Here is an 18827-nt window from a genome sequence, read left to right on the forward strand (position 1 = left end):
AGGAGGACTGGAAGATGACCAGAGGAAGAGTGGAGGAGGACCAGAGGAGGACTGGAGGAGGACCAGAGGAGGAGTGGAGGAGGACCAGAGGAGGAGTGGAGGAGGACCAGAGGAGGAGTGGAAGAGGACCAGAGGAGGACCAGAGGAGGAGTGGAGGAAGACCGGAGGAGGAGTGGAGGAGGACCAGAGGAGGCGTGGAGGAGGGCCAGAGGAGGACTGGAGGAGGACCAGAGAAGGAGTGGAGGAGGACCAGAGGAGGAGTGGAGTCAGTTACCAGGGTCTGCTGAGTGCTGAGACCAGGGGAGGCAGAGATGAGAGGGTGCTGCAGCTGCACTGTGCCACATGAAATGTCCTGGAGGGCCAGATTCAGCTCACGGACCTTGTGTTTGACACCGGTGTCCTAATTGGTCCAGCAGTCTTTTGGGACCTGTGAAAGTTCCCAGGACACTGCGGGAGGGAGGAGGGGCTGGAAGTGGGTACCTGTCAAAAACAGGTATCCGCTCCCCCCCCAAAAGGTGCCAAATATGGTAATGGAGGGGGGAGGAGGAGTGGAACTCCGCTTTAAGTCAATTCTCTAACTCATTCAAAAACATTTATAATCTGTGCTTCAGCTACTGAGCTCGGTAAACAACTTTTTTTTTTTCAGCAGAGCAGCTTACGTTAGCCATGTAAACAGTTGTACCTTGCGCTCCTTTGTAGAAGTGCAGGACGGAGCGCTCCCACAGTCCTGATGTAACAAACCTTTGTTCTATATAAAGGTTTCACATTTCCCATCACCTAGTGTGAACTTTTACATGTTTGACAAGAGTTGACTTTTGAGTAAAACATCTTCCACACTCCGTGCAAGAAAACGGCTTTTCCCCTGTGTGAAGTCTCTCGTGTCTCACGAGCGACGTTTTCTCGGTGAAACATTTTCCACATTCGGAACACGTAAACGGCTTCACTCCGGTGTGAGTCTTCTGATGGTTGGCGAGACGTGACCTATCCGTGAAACGTTTCCCGCACAGGGAACACAAATAGGGCTTCTCACCCGTGTGGACCTTTTCGTGTTTAATAAGAGTTGCTTTCTGGGCAAAACATTTCCCGCAACTAAAACACGAATACGGCTTCACCCCCGTGTGAGTCCTTTGGTGTGCGACGAGAGTGGTCCTCTCGGTAAAGCATTTCCCACACTCGGAACAGGAGAACGGCTTTATCCCGGTGTGGACTTTCTCATGTCTAATCAGAGTGGATTTCTGGGTGAAACATTCACCGCATTCGGAGCAGGAAAATGGCTTCTCCCCCGTGTGGGTCCGCTCGTGCTTAGCAAGGTTCGTCCTTTCGGAAAAAGATCTCCCGCACTCAGAACAGGAATACGGCTTGTCTCCCGTGTGGACCTTTTCATGCATTTTAAGAGAGCACTTCTGGAAAAAACGTTTCCCGCATTCGGAGCAAGAATACGGCATTTCCCCCGTGTGAACCCTCTGGTGGGAGATGAGCTTGGCCTTACAGACGAACAACTTCCCACACATGGAACAAGGCAACGTTTCCCCCGCTCTACCAGTCTCACGATGGTCCATGGGGTGAGGTGGACTAGATGATGGGTCTGCACATTGAGGTGCTGGATGAAGATCTGACCCATTGGTGGTCTCTTCTGAAGAACTAGACTTGACATCATGGTCTCCTTGACCATCTGGGGGGACAACTGGAGATCCTTCCTTGTTGTACCTTTTATATCGTCCATCTGGAGGAAATAGGTAAAAAAAAAAAAGAAATGGGTGTGCTTATAAACCTTCAGCCCAAATAAATTTTGCAAATAAATAATCTTTCTTCATAAATTTGGGCCAAAATGTATTAAGTTGTCTTTTTTAGTAAAATAAAAACACTGTACCCAAATTCATTTTTTAGCTTTTTTTTAGACAGATAAAATTTTATTTTGGTGGTATTTATTCACCACTGGGATTTTTTTTTTGCTATATAAATGAAAAATGTACAAACATTTTGAAAAAAAAATAAAGTTTTGCAAATAAATAATCTTTCTTCATAAATCTTGTCCAAAATGTATTCAGCTATCTTTTTAGTAAAAAAAAAAACACTGTACCCATATGAATTGTTTAGCATTTTTTTGAGACAGCTAAAACTTTATTTTGGTGGTATTTATTCACCATTGGAATGGTTTTTTTTTTGCTATATAAATGAAAAAAATCCAAAAATTTGGGGAAAAAAAGTGTTTTTCTTATAAAATTTTGCAAATAAATAATCTTTCTTCATAAATCTTGGCCAAAATGTATTCAGCTATTTTTTAGTAAAAAAAACACTGTACCCATATGAATTTTTTAGCATTTTTTATTTATTCACCACTGGGATTTATATTTTTATTTGCTATATAAATGAAAAAAGTCCAAACATTTTGAAAAAAATAAATAAATTTTGCAAATAAATACTCTTTCTTCATAATTCTTGGCCAGAATGTATTCATCTATCTTTTTAGTAAAAAAAAACCACTGTACCAATATGAATTTTTTTAGCATTTTTTTGAGACAGATAAAACTTTATTTTGGTGATATTTATTCACCACTGGGATTTTGTTTTTGTTTTTTGCTACATAAATGAAAATGTCCAAAAGTTTTGAAATAAGTGTTTTTCTTATAAAATTTTGCAAATAAATATTCTTTCTTCATAAATCTTGGCCAAAATGTATTCATCTATCCTTTTAGTAAAAAAAACCACTGTACCCAAATTAAATTTTTAGCATTTTTTTGAGACAGATAAAACTTTATTTTGGTGGTATTTATTCACCACTGGGATCATTTTTGTTTTCTTGCTATATAAATGAAAATGTCCAAAGGTTTTGAAATAAAAGTGTTTTTCTTATAAAATTTTGCACATAAATAATCTTTCTTCATAAATCTTGGCCAAAATATATTCATCTATCTTTTTAGTTAAAAAAACCCCCACTGTACCCAAATTAACTTTTTAGCATTTTTTTGAGACAGATAAAACTTTATTTTGGTGATATTTATTCACCACTGGGATTTTTATTTTTTTTTGCTATATAAATGAAAAAGTCCAAACATTTTGAAAAAAAGTGTTTTTCTCATAAACGTTTGCAAATAAATAATCTTTCTTCTTAAATCTTGGCCAAAATGTATTCGTCTATCTTTTTAGTAAAAACAAAAATAACCCAAATTAGTTTATAACCACAAATTATAATTTTTCATAAATTTTTTTAACATTTTTATTTAATTTTTTTATATTATTATTTATGGTTTTTTTTTTAACATACCGTGACCCTTGCAGTACAGTGCCACCATAGTGACACTGTACTACATGTCAGGGGTGTTGAAGATTTTTTTTTATTTTACACTGATTGCTTTTACGCCCATAAAGACTGTAAAAGCAATAATTTCTCCTTCTCTCTGGCTGCATTCTTGCAGCCATTGAGAAATACTGTGTGAGCTGTGTTTGGCACAGTTACAATACAATTGAATACAGGAGGAATCGGAGGGCCCTGTTCGTTAGAGCTTACAATCTAAAAGGGGAGGGTCAAGTGATAGAAAAGTTAATAACTGTGGGGGATTGGCTGATGGAGAAAATACATGTACAGTTAGGTGGATACAGGATAGGATTTTCTGAAGAGAAAAGTTTTCAGGGATCGCCTAAAAGTGGACAGAGTAGGAGATGGCCAAGATGGATTGGGGTAGGGAGTTCCACAGGATGGGAGAGGCTCGGGAGAAGTCCTGTGGGTGAGCATGGGAGGAGGTGACAAGGGAACTAGAGAGCAGGAATGAAGAGTGTGATTTGGTTGATATTTTGAGACTAGGTTGGTGATGTAACTGGGGGCAGAGTTGTGGATGGCTTTGTAAGTTGTTAGTATTTTTAATTTAATTTGTTGGGTGAGTGGCAGCCAATGGAGGGATTGGCAGAGAGGGATGGAGGACACTGAATGGGAAGCCAGTGGAGGGATTGGCAGAGAGGGATGGAGGACACTGAATGGAGGCCAGTGGAGGGATTGGCAGAGAGGGGTGGAGGACACTGAGTGGAGGCCAGTGGAGGGATTGGCAAAGAGGGATGGAGGACACTGAATGGGAAGCCAGTGGAGGGATTGGCAGAGAGGGGTGGAGGACACTGAATGGAGGCCAATGGAGGGATTGGCAGAGAGGGATGGAGGACACTGAATGGGAAGCCAGTGGAGGGATTGGCAGAGAGGGGTGGAGGACACTGAATGGAGGCCAATGGAGGGATTGGCAGAGAGGGATGGAGGACACTGAATGGGAAGCCAGTGGAGGGATTGGCAGAGAGGGGTGGAGGACACTGAATGGAGGCCAATGGAGGGATTGGCAGAGAGGGATGGAGGACACTGAATGGGAAGCCAGTGGAGGGATTGGCAGAGAGGGGTGGAGGACACTGAATGGAGGCCAATGGAGGGATTGGCAGAGAGGGATGGAGGACACTGAATGGGAAGCCAGTGGAGGGATTGGCAGAGAGGGGTGGAGGACACTGAATGGAGGCCAATGGAGGGATTGGCAGAGAGGGGTGGAGGACACTGAGTGGTTGGTAAGGTGGATGAGTCTGGCAGCAGCATTGTAATGGCATTTGTAGTCCAGTGACTTGGGTAAGTAATTGCCCTCCCACCACACCCATCACCCTCCCTGTTCACCATACATTTCCCTTGCCCCCCCTCCTCTGCAGTGCTTCCAGCTTCCCTCCTCTCCTTCCCAGCAACAGCTGCAAGCACACAATAGGATCCTTTAGGATGGAGAGTGCCATATGTGGCAGTGTCACATTTACCAGACCCTTTTCTTGAATGAACACAATGAGTGATCAGTAGCGCTCACTCACTGTATACATTCCTTTCTGAAGCATAGAAAACCATTTTTTTTTGGGGGGGGAGGGGGGCCCTGTCAGGTTGACTGTATGGGGCCCCGTTGTTTCCAATGGCAGCCCTGCCGTGAATGATAACTGTCACAGTTGGTCGTGTGCTTGTTCTTCATCTTGCATGGGAAGAGTAATGCAGTATAGGGGGCATCAGGCAGTCCCATGCTACTCCTCCTTTTTCCTGTCCAGGAGATACCAGGTAGGTTCCGGTATTCTTACACAGTGTCGGTTACAGAGTCATTTTGGGGTCTTTTATAACAGACCATTGGGGGGTGTTTACATAGATGCCTGAACCCGGGGTTACAAAACAATTTGAAAAATGCCGGTCCTAGTGTAGCCCAATGGGTGATTTTTTTTTTTCTCCCCCTTGAATCTACAAAATTTCACGGTTTGGCACCCACAAATAAAAGTCTTCTTACTTAAAACTTCTTTTGGTTATCTTTATATGAGCAGCACAAGTGTACCCAAGGGGCATGATCCATAGTTGGCCTTAACCCCTCCCCATCAGTGATTGTCGGTAATCTCTGGGTGCCGGTGGGTAATCACTGGCCTGGACCCGGTGAATGACATCCGCGGGTGCGAACGGCAGCGCGGGTAGGGAACGCGGATAGGGAGCGCCCCCTACCCGGAAATGCAAAATCATGTATATATACGTGATTTTGCGCACCCGTGCCACCGTGTACCAGTATACCTGCTATACGGCGGCGGGTAAGTGGTTAAAAAACATTTAGGGTGCTGCTCCAGGTCCCCAGTAGACTCCTGTGACTGACAAGGAGATGGTTCCAGCATAGAAAGAGCTCATCCTTGCTCAGTACACAGTCATGATCCAAATGCCACACACAAGACACAACCCGGCTCCAACCAGGCCATGCCCCCGACACATTTTATCCTGCCAACAGGGCTTAGTCATGGTGTTGACTACATTTGCCATTATATATATGAACTGGGATCGTTAGTATATTTTACCCCCTTATAAACATGTCTAGGCAGATCTATATCTGCCAGGATGCAAACATGGTATTTTAACCCCTTCACGCTGGCTCCTCCCGGCCCTTTAAGGGTTCCAGAAGCCGGGAGGCGGGGTGGGGTTTAGGGTCATGTGACCACCTTGACGCGACATCATGGCAGTCACATGATCGGGAAAGGTCCCGATCGAAAGAGGAGATCAGGACCTTTCCATGAGTACCGGACATGTGTGCTCGGCGCGTGCAGGGGCGCGCTCTTGGCAGATGTCCTTTTTTAATAGAACGCAAATGTGCGGCCGCTCGGCGTCTAGGTCCAGACGCCGGGAGGCCACACATTTGCGTTCGGCCGGCGTGAAGAGGTTAATAGATACAGTGGGTATGGAAAAGAATCATCCCCTTTAAAACAACCACATTTTGTTGCTTTGCAGCCTGAAATGAAGACAGAAACAGTTTTTGTTTTATCCAGCTGTATTTACTTTTAACATCCAAGATATAACAGTCAGGTGTAGCTAATCACCTTCTCATTGGCACCAAAAGCCAGCTGTGGTCATTTTGTTTAGCTCAGCATGAAAAGACCTTTCCTGGAGCATTTCAGTCCCTGGTAGTGCAACTGAAGCAAACAATCAACGGGGTGGCAAGGCACTGCCAAAAGATCTCCAGCAATAAGTTGTGGACAGTCACAAGTCAGGAGAAGGATCCATAAAAATGTCAAAGGCTTTATCAATGCCTAGAAGCAGAGAGAAGTCTATTATTAAGAAGTGGAAGATATTTTGGTACAACACAGACCCTCCCTGGATCAGGATGTCGCTCCAAACTGGATGAAAGAGCCAGGAGAAAACTGGTCAGAGACGCTACCAAGAGGCCTACGGCAAGAGTGGTCATTGTGTGCATGTGACAACAAGATCACAAATTCTCCACAAATGTGGCTTGTATGGGAGGGTTGCAAGAAAAAAGACACTACTCAAGAAAGGCCACATGCAGTCATGACTGAGCTTTGCCAAAACGCACCTTGAAGATTCAGAGGCCACATTTAATAAAGGTGTTCTGGTCAGATGAGAATAAAACTGACTTATCTGGCCTCAACACTAAACGATATGTCTGGAGGAAATCCAATCCAGCTCACCATCCAAATCCCACCATTCCTACAGTAAAGCATGTAGGTGGGAATATCCTGTTATGGGGGGTTCTCTGCAGCAGAATAGAAGGAAAAATGGACAGGGCAAAATACTGTCAAATTCTTAAAGAACATCTTCTGCCCTCTGCCAGAAAATTTTCAATGGGAAGAAGGTTTACCTTCCAACAATGACCCAAAGCACACAGCAACAATGAGCCCACAGTGGTTGGAGGAGAAAAAGGTGAATGTCCTTGCATGGCCTAGTCAGAGCCCAGACCTAAACCCCATTGAAAATCTGTGGAATGACTTGAAGCCTGCAGTCCACAAACGGCCACCATAAAATGTAACTGAACTTGAAAGAAGAGCAGGCAAATATCCCAACAGACTAACGGCTGGAATTAAGGCCAAAGGGGGTTCAACAAAATACTGACACAACGGGGTGACTCTTTTTCCAACTCAGTGATTCTGTTTTTTATTTTTTTATTTTTTTTTTACATGTTGGTGTTATATCTTTCACTTGGATGTTATAAGTTGCACTTGTAACTAGTAACTAGTTGATTGTTTGCTTCAGTTGCACTACCAAGGACTGAAATGCTCCAGGAAAGCTGAGCTAATTAAAAATGACCACAGCTGATCACAGTTGGCTTTGTGGGCCATTGAGAAGGTGATTGGCTACACCAGACTGAGTTTACAAGTCAGTTTTAGGAGGAGATGATCCTTTTTCCAACTCAGTGATTCTGTTTTTGATTTTCTTCTTTGACTTGTTGGTGTTATATCTTGAATGTTAAAAGTAAATACAGCTGGATAAAACAAAAACTGTGTCTGTCTTCATTCCAGGCTGCAAAGCAATGAAATGTAATTATTTTAAGGGGGCGATTCTTTTCCATACCCAGTGTATATTGTTACTGTTACAGCTACTATCTGGCTTTGATGTGGGAGCATGTGGGATGCATTTTGGTGATTGTTATTATTATTATACAGGATTTATTACTTGTAACATGAATATCTGCCATATTCTTATGTCGATACTATTTTATTTTAGATGGATTAATACGTAATAATTGTTTTAATGTATTTTTGCATACAGGCGTACCTCGGTTTACGAATTTAATGCGTTCTGCTGGACTTTTCATATTGCGACAAATTCGTAAACCGAAACATGGTTTCCCATAGGAATGCATTGAAAACCAATTAAGCCGTTCCGGAGGTCAGAAAAAAGTAAAAAAACGTCTTTTATCTGTTCAAAACTCTTTATAAAGTGCACTTTAACCCCTTCAAGTACGGACACTTTCACCCCCTTCCTGTCCAGGCCAATTTTCAGCAATCAGCGCTATCACACTTTGAATGACAATTGCGCGGTCATGCAACACTGTACCCATATGAATTGGTAGCATTTTTTTTAGACAGATACAGCTTTATTTTGGTGGTATGTATTCACCACTGGGATTTTTATTTTGTTTTGCTATGTAAATGAAAAAGGTAAAAAATTTTGAAAAAAAAGTGTTTTTCGTCTAAAATTTTGCAAACAAAACAAGATTTCACAAATCTTGGACAAAACTTATTCAGTTATCTTTTTAGAAAAAAAATAACCCAAATTAGTTTATAACCAAAAATTATATTTAAAAAATTTTTTTTTGAAATTTTTTTATATTATTTTTTTTTGTTTTTTACATACTGTCACCCTAGCAGTACAGTGTCACCATGGTGACACTGTACTACTTGTGGAGGGTTACGAATATTTTTTTTTTTTTACACGGATTGCTTTTACACCCATAAAGGCTGTAAATGCAATCATTTCTCCTCTCTGGCTGCATTCTTGCAGCCATTAAGAAATACCGTGGGAGCTGTGATTGGTCACAGCTTGTCACATAGTACAAGGCTGTTGTGAATGGCCCTGTACCATGTGATCTCTGTGATCATTCACAGATTTCACACGTAGTAAGCAATGATGTCAGAAGTGACATCTTGCTTACTACTCTTCATGTGATCACTGATTGGTCAATCAGTGATCACATGATCGGGACCTCGCACAGAGGTCCCATACAACGATCGGTGTTCCACTGTGTCCGGAGGACACAGTGGGCACCGGATCGCGGTGCTGCGCGCTCCCAGGGAGCACACACAAGCAGGGGGCGGGGAGGCCATTTATAAACAGCCACCCGACCCTGCACTGCCACCTTCTGGCCGTTTATATACATGGGCCGGACGGAAAGTGATTAAAGGCATAAATACTGTACAGGGACATAATAAAAAAAAATTCATAAATGCATTGAAAACCAATTAATCCATTTGTATTGCAAAAAAAATTTGTAGATCGAGGCGTTATTTTCAATGGATTTTCATTCGTAAACCGAAAATTCCGTTAACCAAGGCGTTCGTAAACTGAGGTACTCCTGTACATGGAATGTGGTGCCAAGTCCAATGTTGTATTGTGGTGTGCTGGATTAACATTTTCTAAATGTAGTGTTTATTCCTCACCTGTGCTGATCTCTATGGGAATTTCATCCAATTCAATCTTCACGTGTTCTTCTTCCTCCTCCTCAGCTTTGACATCTCTCTGAGTCTCTCTGGTGTCTCCAGGGTCTGTGAATAAAGATGAGAGTGAAGCCCCCTGTACTGAGATGTATGAGAGACCCCAGAGAGTGTGTGTGGGGGGAGACTGGTCACGTCTCAATGACATGATGTGAGGAGGAGAGCCGGAGTCTAATAGAGGCTGATGGCTCCTAACCCCCCCCCCCCTTCTCCTCTTTAATCCTCACATGTTCTTCTTCCTTCTCCTCAGCTTTGATGTCTCTCTGAGTGGCTCTGGCATCTGTGAATAAAGATGAGAGTGAAGCCCCCTGTACTGAGATGTATGAGAGACCCCAGAGAGTGTGTGTGGTCACGTCTCAATGACATGATGTGAGGAGGAGAGCCGGAGTTGAAGGCTAAGCATAGATGGGTTGTTTTTTGTATGATCACTCAGCAGGCTGATCCAAAAAAAAAAAAAAATGAACGGATTCCCCATCCACACAAGCATGGTGGATAGAGGAATGTCCTCCGCTGTGCCATTGTGTTCTGACAGCGGAGACTCCTCTGCTATTAGAATACACTGATCAGCAGCTACAGCTGCTGATCAACTGAAGAAAATACCAACATTAACGTTCGACAGATGTCGATCCTTAGTCCTCATGCACACTGGATGTTTTTAAAGCGGCTGTTTTCAGCTTTGTACGTTTTTTTCTACAGCCAGTAAACAGAAACAGAAAAAGACGTGGTACACGGAGTCTGCCCATTTTTTTTTTCCTTGTGTGTGTTTTTTGCATTTTCTTTTTTTTTGTTTGTTTTTGGGGGTTTTTATGGGGAAGGGGTTGTTTTTATTTTGTTAACGTTTTTTGTCTGAGTATAGATCTATGCTTGTCCCACGCATGTCTGAAGCTATTTACTGTTGACTGGCTCAGTACCTCTGATGGAAGTTTATTCCAAGCATCAACTACCCTTTCAGTAAAATAGTACTTTCTAAGATTAGTTTTGAACTTTTTTCCAGTTAGTTTATGGTCATGTCCCTGAGTTCTTGATTTTAAATTTGTGTTGAAAATACTGCCCTCCTGAACCTTAATCACCCTCTTGATGTACTTAAAGGTTTCAGTCATTTCTCCCCTTTCCCTTTCGTCCTACAGACTGTACATGTTAAGTTCCTGAAGTCGCTCTTGATATGTTTTATTCCCCAGACCTTTCACCATTTTTGGTACCCGTCTGTGGACTCGTTCTGTCTTATCAATATCTTTTTGTAAGTGAGATCTCCAGAACTGGAAACAGTATTCTAAATGAGGTCTAACTAAAGATCTATATAGAGGAATCAAGACCTCCTTCCTCCTGCGGTGACCTCTCTAGTGATATAAAGATCTATATAGAGGAATCGGGACCTTCTTCCTCCTGCCGGTGACCCCTCTAGTGATATAAAGATCTATATAGAGGAATCGGGACCTCCTTCCTCCTGCCGGTGATCCCTCTAGTGATATAAAGATCTATATAGAGGAATCGGGACCTCCTTCCTCCTGCCGGTGACCTCTCTAGTGATATAAAGATCTATATAGAGGAATCGGGACCTCCTTCCTCCCGCCGGTGACCCCTCTAGTGATATAAAGATCTATATAGAGGAATCGGGACCTCCTTCCTCCTGCCGGTGATCCCTCTAGTGATATAAAAATCTATACAGAGGAATCGGGACCTCCTTCCTCCTGCCGGTGACCCCTCTAGTGATATAAAGATCTATACAGAGGAATCGGGACCTCCTTTCTCCTGCTGGTGATCCCTCTAGTGATATAAAGATCTACTGTATAGAGGAATCGGGACCTCCTTCATTCTGTTGGTGATCCCTCTAGTGATATACAGATCTATATAGGGGAATCAGGACCTCCTTCCTCCTGCTGGTGACCCCTCAAGTGATATAAAGATCTATATAGGGGAATCAGGACCTCCTTCCTCCTGCTGGAGGAATGCCCCCAGCATGTTATCCTATGTGTCCGTGCACACATAGACTGGAATCAACGTTTTTTGGCTGGGATGTTTTATGGCTGGAAAAAACCCCAGGACTAGCGGGTTTCTAGAGGAGTTTTTTAGCTGTAAAAATGCTCTAATGCTGAAAAACTTAGCAAAATGCTGCAAACAGGCATTTTTTTACTTTTTTTCAGCAAAAAAAAAAAATTTTTTGTAAAAAAATGCAAACGCGGAAAAACGCCGCTAAATGCTAATGCAATAACGCAAAAAAAACCCTGAAAAACTTACGTTTTTAACGTGAGTTTGCACAGCTAATGTTACCAGCGTTAACAAAATGTCCTGTGTGCATGAGGACTTAGATTCACTTCTGCCGAGCGGGAACAGTCACAGATCGATTGGAACTCGAATAGCTTTTGTAGTAACTGAACAAGGAGGATCTGGGACTCTTCTCTGGATTTAGTGTTTATTACTCACCTGTGCTGATCTCTGGAGGACCTTCCTCCTCTTCACTCCCCTCAAACATTTCTTCATCTTCAACTTTAACAACAATTAGGCCTTCACCCTGAAGAAGACACTATATATAACATCTAATCACCAGGTTTGGATTAATGATTTTGCATGAAACTCACAAATATCAGGTTGATTTAAAACTTCAGTCCCATCTACCTGATGTTCCTGAAGGATCTCCTGATGGTCCTGAGGGATCTCCTGATGGTCCTGAGGGATCTCCTGATGGACCTGAGGGATCTCCTGATGTTCCTGTGTGGAGTCCTGGGAATACAGAGGACGGGGACATCTCTCTGATGGGTTCCCATTACTGGATCCATCTGCAGGAAACACACACACTGAATGCAATGGAGGACATTTATTAAAGATGGAGTAGACAGAATCTGGAGCAGTTGTGCAAAGTAACCAATCGATGTCTATGTTTTGCCTCATTCACATGGGCGATGAGGCCTGTACACTGTGAACGAGTCATTTTTTTTCTCTTCATCCCTAGCCAGGAGGCATCGGTTGCAGGTGACCTATTACAGTCTATTAGGAGGCAGCGGCATGCAGGTAAGTGGCCCCAAATGCACACTGTCAGCATTCTGGGCCCCTCACCCGCACCAGTACATCTGTAGCATTAGAAGAACAGCTGTGTCCTAATAGAAGAACTAATCCCAACAATTTAAAGTGGAACTAAACCCTCCTATCCTTTACAACCAAGGAAGCGGCCATCTTGGCCTCTGTTTGATCTGGAGTTGCCATGGTGCTGCACATGTGATCAGTTATGACATCGAACAATTGACGGTTTGACAGTTGGATTGAGGGGACAAGCACCTGTGACAGTCATCATTCACGGCATGCCTTGAATGTAAATGTTTTGGAAAACAGTTAAATTGATGGGTTTAGTTCCACTTTAACCGCTTCAGCTCCACCCTATAGCAGAAAAGCCTGATATCGGCAATGCGGAGGGGGTGTAGAGAGGAGGAGAGTGCCGCTAGAGGGCGAAGGTTCGCTTTAATCCAACATTGTTTTATATATTGGATTTAGTAGGGATTTGGAAGATCGCGTTCCTTCCTGCGTGCAAATAATGATTTTAGAGGGTTTAGTGCAGCTTTACCAGTTAACCAAACAGTTACATTCAAGGCATGTTGTCTATGTGTAACTGTCACGGTTGCTTGTGTTCTCAACTGAACATTCAAGCCATCAAATGTCCGGTGTCATAACTGATCACATGTGCAGCACCATGGCATCTGCAGATCAAAACAAAGCCAATATGGCAGCTTCCTTGGCTGTTACACATGGGCGAGTTTAGTTTCGCATTAAGCTTTGAAAGTGAAAGCTAGAAGCTGATTGGTTGTTATGTTGATGGAATCGGCTTCTAGCTTTCAGTTTCAAAGACTAAACCGGAACTAAACCACCCAATGCATTACAGCCAAGGAGGCTGCCATCTTATTCAAGCAAAGGAAATTCCTCTGTGTTTCTATGTCTTACTATGTGTGTATCTAGGTGGATCGCCAATACAAGAAATGAAAGTCTCCTCTTACCTGGTGATGTGAAGGGCGGAAGGTTCTCCATCATGACGTCCTTCTACAGATCCTTGTGTCCTATATACACCCACTCCTCTATTGTTCCTATGTCTTTCTATCAGTGGATGTGTGTATCTAGGTGGAACCTCAATACAAGAAATGAAAGTCTCCTCTTACCCAGTGATGTGAGGGGCGGCCGCTTCTCCATCATGACGTCCTTCTACAGCAGATCCTTGTGTTCTTCTAAATATTCCCATCCATAAAGAAATATAAAGTGACGTCCTGACACTTTATAGGAACCTGATATACTATGTCTTTATATCAGAAGATGTGTGTATCTAGGTGGATCCTCAATACAAGAAATTAAAGTCTCCTCTTACCCGGTGATGTGAGGGGCAGCCGGTTCTCCATCATGACGTCCTTCTACAGATCCTTGTGTCCTTCTATATACTCCCACTCCTTTTTATGTCCAGCACTGCCATAAAGGAATACAATCAAATGCAATAATATAACTGAGAATAATATTCATACACAGTATCTCCCAGAAGTGAGTCCACCCCTCACATTTTTGTAAATATTTGATTCTATCTTTTCATGTGAAATGACACTTTGCTACAATGTGACGTAGTCAGTGTACAGCTTGTATAACATGTAAATTTGCTGTCCCCTCAAAATAACTCAACACACCGCCATTAATGTCTAAACCACTGGCAACAAAAGTGAGTCCACCCCTAAGTGACAGGGTCCAAATTGGGCACAATTAGCCATTTTCCCTCCCCAGTGTTATGTGACTCATTAGTGTTACAAGGTCTCAGGTGTGAATGGGGAGCAGGTGGGTTACATTTGGTGTTATCGCTCTCACTCTCTCATACTGGTCACTGGAAGTTCAACATGGCACCTCATGGCAAAGAAGTGTCTGAGGATCTGAAAAAAAGAATTGTTGCTCTACATAAAGATGGCCTACATCAGTGGTGGGCAACCTTTTTTTTCAACTGAGCCAAATCTCGCCAAAACCACGATTGAAATTTATTTTGAGAGCCACATTTTTAAAACTGAAAATACATCCCCCATATAGTAATTCATCCCCCATAGTAATTCATCCCCCATATAGTAATTCATCCCCCATAGTAATTCATCCCCCATATAGTAATTCATCCACCATAGTAATTCATCCCCCATAGTAATTCATCCCCCATATAGTAATTCATCCCCCCTATAGTAATTCATCCCCCATATTGTGTCAATTCACTTACCTTTGCTCCGCACGTTCCTCTCGCCGTGTTCCCGCGCCGTTCCGGTCTTCAGGGCGGACTGTGAGAGGAGAGGAGTTCGTCACGCTGCCCCGCCTACATCCTGACAGCCAATGTTTGCCACGCTCCGCGGGATTAAAAGGTCCGCCGGGCCGTAGTTTGCCCATTGCTGAGCTAGCTGCAGAGTCCTGACTTTTGGGGCGGCCGCCCGAGAGGAGGGAGGGGAGCGGGCGCCCGGCACACAGAAGAGCCGCATTAAAATGTGTAAAGAGCCGCATGTGGCTCGCGAGCCACGGCTTGCCGACCACTGGCCTAGATGATAAGAAGACTGGCAAGACCCTGAAACTGAGCTGCAGCACGGTGGCCAAGACCATACAGCGGTTTAACAGGACAGGCTCCACTCAGAACAGGCCTCACCATGGTCAACCATAGAAGTTGAGTGCACGTGCTCAGCGTCATATCCAGAGGTTGTGTTTGGGAAATAGACGTATGAGTGCTGCTAGCATTGCTGCAGAGGTTGAAGGGGTGGTGGGTCACATTTACAACAATGGACCCCAGCAACAAAATATCACCCCAGCAACAATGGACCCCCAGCAGCATCAATAGCCTCTCCAGCAGCCAGGAACAATATACCCCTCCCTCAACAGTATTTATTTATTTCAGGTACTTATATAGCGCCATCAATTTACGCAGCACTTCATAAATGTATTGTACATTCACATCAGTCCCTAACCCTCAAGGGGCGTACAATCTAAGGTCCCTAACTCACATTCATACATACACATATTAAGGACAATTTAGACAGGAGCCAATTAATCTACCAGCATGTCTTTGGAGTCTGGGAGGAAACCGGAGTACCCGGAGGAAACCCACGCAGGCACAGGGAGAACATGCAAACTCCAGGCAGGTGGTGCCATGGTTTGGATTCGAACCAATGACCCTAGTACTGCCAGGCGGAAGTACTAACCATTTAGCCACTGTGCTGCCCATAACAATAGATCTCTCACCAGCAACAATAGACCCCTAACTCAACTATAGATATTTTCCAGCAACAACAGATCCCCACCAGCAACAACAGACCCCTAACTCAACTGTAGATATTTTCCAGCAACAATAGATCCCCCACCAGCAACAACAGACCCCCTAACTCAACAGTAGATAGCTTCCAGCAACAAAATATCCCCTTCTGGCAACAACAGGCCCCTAACTCAATCGTAGATATTTTACAGCAACTATAGATCCCTAACAGCAATAATAGACCCCTAACTCAACCATAGATATCTTCCAGCAACAACAGATCCCCCACCAGCAACAACAGACCCCTAACTCAACCGTAGATATCTTCCAGCAACTATAGATTCCTAACAGCCACAATAGACCCCTAACTCAACGGTAGATATCTTACAGAAACAATAGATCCCCCACCAGCAATAACAGACCCCTAACTCAACCGTAGATATCTTCCAGCAACAACAGACCCCTAACTCAACCGTAGATATCTTCCAGCAACTATAGATCCCCCACCAGCAACAACAGACCCCTAACTCAGCTGTAGATAAGCTCGTAAGAGTAGGGCCCTCTTACATTGTTTGTTGTTGTTGTACTGTGCCATGTATTGTCCCCCCTATTGTACAGCGCTGAGCAAACCCTTTGGCGCTATATAAACTCGTAGTAATAATAATAATAATAATAGATATCTTCCAGTAACAACAGACCCCTAACTCAACAGTAGATATCTTCCAGCAACTATAGATCCCTAACAGCAACAATAGACCCCTAACTCAACCGTAGATATCTTCCAGCAACAACAGATCCCTAACTCAACAGTAGATATCTTCCAGCAACTATAGATCCCTAACAGCAACAATAGACCCCTAACTCAACCGTAGATATCTTCCAGCAACAACAGACCCCTAACTCAACAGTAGATATCTTCCAGCAACTATAGATGCCCAACAGCAACAATAGACCCTAACTCAACCGTAGATATCTTCCAGCAACTATAGATTCCTAACAGCAACAATAGACCCCTAACTCAACGGTAGATATCTTCCAGAAACAACAGACCCCTAACTCTACCATAGATATCTTCCAGCAATAATAGATCCCCCACCAGCAACAATAGACCCCTAACTCAACGGTAGGTATCTTTCAGCAACAATAGATCCCCCACCAGCAACAACAGACCACCATGCAAAAATAGATCCCCTCCAGTGTCAATAGATCTCCCACCAGCCAGCACCTGGTTGTTGCCATTACATACATTCAGTGCTGGAGGTGCCAGAACTGCCTCCCCGTGTCCCCGCTGAAAAAAAAAGCCCTGATGGTATCAATAAACAATAATTCTAATGCCACAAGCATTTGCTTCTCTCATGTACCAAGGTACACAGGTGGCATCTTTTGGTAGAATAAACCCCATCCAATGTGCCTCCATCAGAGGAAGATGAGGATGTGTGGTGGTGACATGATCCCCCCCATCCAGTCCACACACAGTGCTGGGAACCCCTTCTCTCATAATAAGAAGACATTATTACCTCCTCCTCCCTGGGCTCACATTCTCCACTCTCACACCCCCACCAGGAGCATTTTTTTTTTTTTGCTAAACCCCACCCCTCCTTTCGCCTACTATGGTCTACAACAACATGGCCGACCACCCTACAGCACTGGGGACACTCCCTTAATACACAAGGTCGCTTTCTAGTGGTGATTCGGATTCTACACTGGAATAAGCGACTGTCACTGTGTAGGAGTTGGTCCAGGCGATCGGCTGGGTGTCACTATGGCAACCAGGAAGCAGCTGGGCAGCCATGGAACGCATACATCTGACGATGAGCAACCACAGGGCGGAAGTGGGCGGTAATTAGTGATATTTGGAGACGGGGCTGTTCAGGGCAGAGTGGGGTTGCTGGGGGCCAGCATTATGATGAATAAATACCGTCATAAGGAGTGATTCATTAATCCTGCACCCTCCAGAGGATTAACCCCCTCGCACCTTCCTGACCAGGCCATTTTTTGCGTTACAGCGCTGTGTTACTTTAACTGACAATTGCGCAGTCATGCAACGCTGCAACCAAATGACATTTACGCCTTTTTTTGCCCACAAATAGAGCTTTCTTTTGGTGGTATTTGATTGCCTGTGCAGTTTTAAATTTTTTGCGTTATAAAAAAAAAAGCGAAAATTTTGAGAAATAAACTTTTTTGACTTTTTGCTATTAACCGCCTCCTGCCCACCATATAAGGTAATGATGGGTGCAAGGCGGTTCTCTCATTCTGGGAGGACGTCATATGATGTCCTCCAACTGTAACCACACATGCACGGCTCCGGGGCCACGCAGCGCGGTGATCGGCGGTGCGCCGTGTCCCTCGGACACAGCAGATCACTGATCAACAGAAAGAGCTGAAGATGACGGCTCGGTCATGTGATCAGCTGTGTCCAATCACAGCTGATTGCATGTAAATAGGGAAATGCCAGTTATCGACATTTCTCTCCTCCCGAGCTGTCACACTAGCAGAGGAGGGGAGAGCCGGTAATCAGCATTCCGTGGAGGGGACATCTACACTGATCATCAGGGCAGTGATGATCAGTGTAGCCCCAGCAGTGCCACCTGTCAGTGCCCATCAATGCCACATATCAGTGCCCATCTGAGCTGCCTTTCAGTGTCACCTATCAGTGCCATCTATCAATGCCAGTCAGTGTGACATATCAGTGCTGCCAGTCAGTGCCGCCTATCAGTGCGCATCAGTGCTCCCTATCAGCGCCGCCTAACAGTGCCAGTCAGTGCCACCTATCAGTGCCAGTCAGTTCTGCCTATCAGTGCCACCTATCAGTGCCATATATGAGTGCTGCCTTTCAGTGCCCATCAGTGATACCTGTCAATGCCCATCAGTGCCACCTACCAGTGCCTCCTCATCAGTGCCCATCAGTGCCACCGATCAATGTTCATCAGTGCAGCCTATCAGTGCCCATCACTGCAGCCTCATTAGTGTACATCAGTGAAGGAGAAAAATCACTTATTTACAAAATTTTATAACAAAAACTAAGAAAAAACTTTTTTTTTCAAAATTTTCAGTTGTTTTTGGTTTGTTTAGCAAAAAATAAAAAACCCTGAGGTGAATAAATACCACCAAAATAAAGCTCAATCTGTCT

At 43.9% G+C, this 18827-nt stretch overlaps 1 protein-coding gene across 1 annotated transcript in view; it reads right to left on the minus strand.

Moving 5' to 3' along the window:
- Positions 1–397: 397 nt before the first annotated feature.
- Positions 398–18827, minus strand: part of LOC149466158 (uncharacterized) — a 56104-nt gene continuing 37674 nt past the window's right edge. Inside the window, exon 7 of the mRNA XM_089672705.1 lies at positions 398–1536. Within this exon, the coding sequence (XP_089528831.1) occupies positions 774–1536 (763 nt within the window). The 3' untranslated portion in view covers positions 398–773. The remainder of the gene's footprint in view (positions 1537–18827) is intronic.

The sequence above is a fragment of the Staurois parvus genome, unplaced genomic scaffold (assembly GCF_062004578.1).
Source record: "Staurois parvus isolate SC_StPar_1 unplaced genomic scaffold, SC_StPar_1.0 ptg000132l, whole genome shotgun sequence".
NCBI classification, from domain to species: domain Eukaryota; kingdom Metazoa; phylum Chordata; class Amphibia; order Anura; family Ranidae; genus Staurois; species Staurois parvus.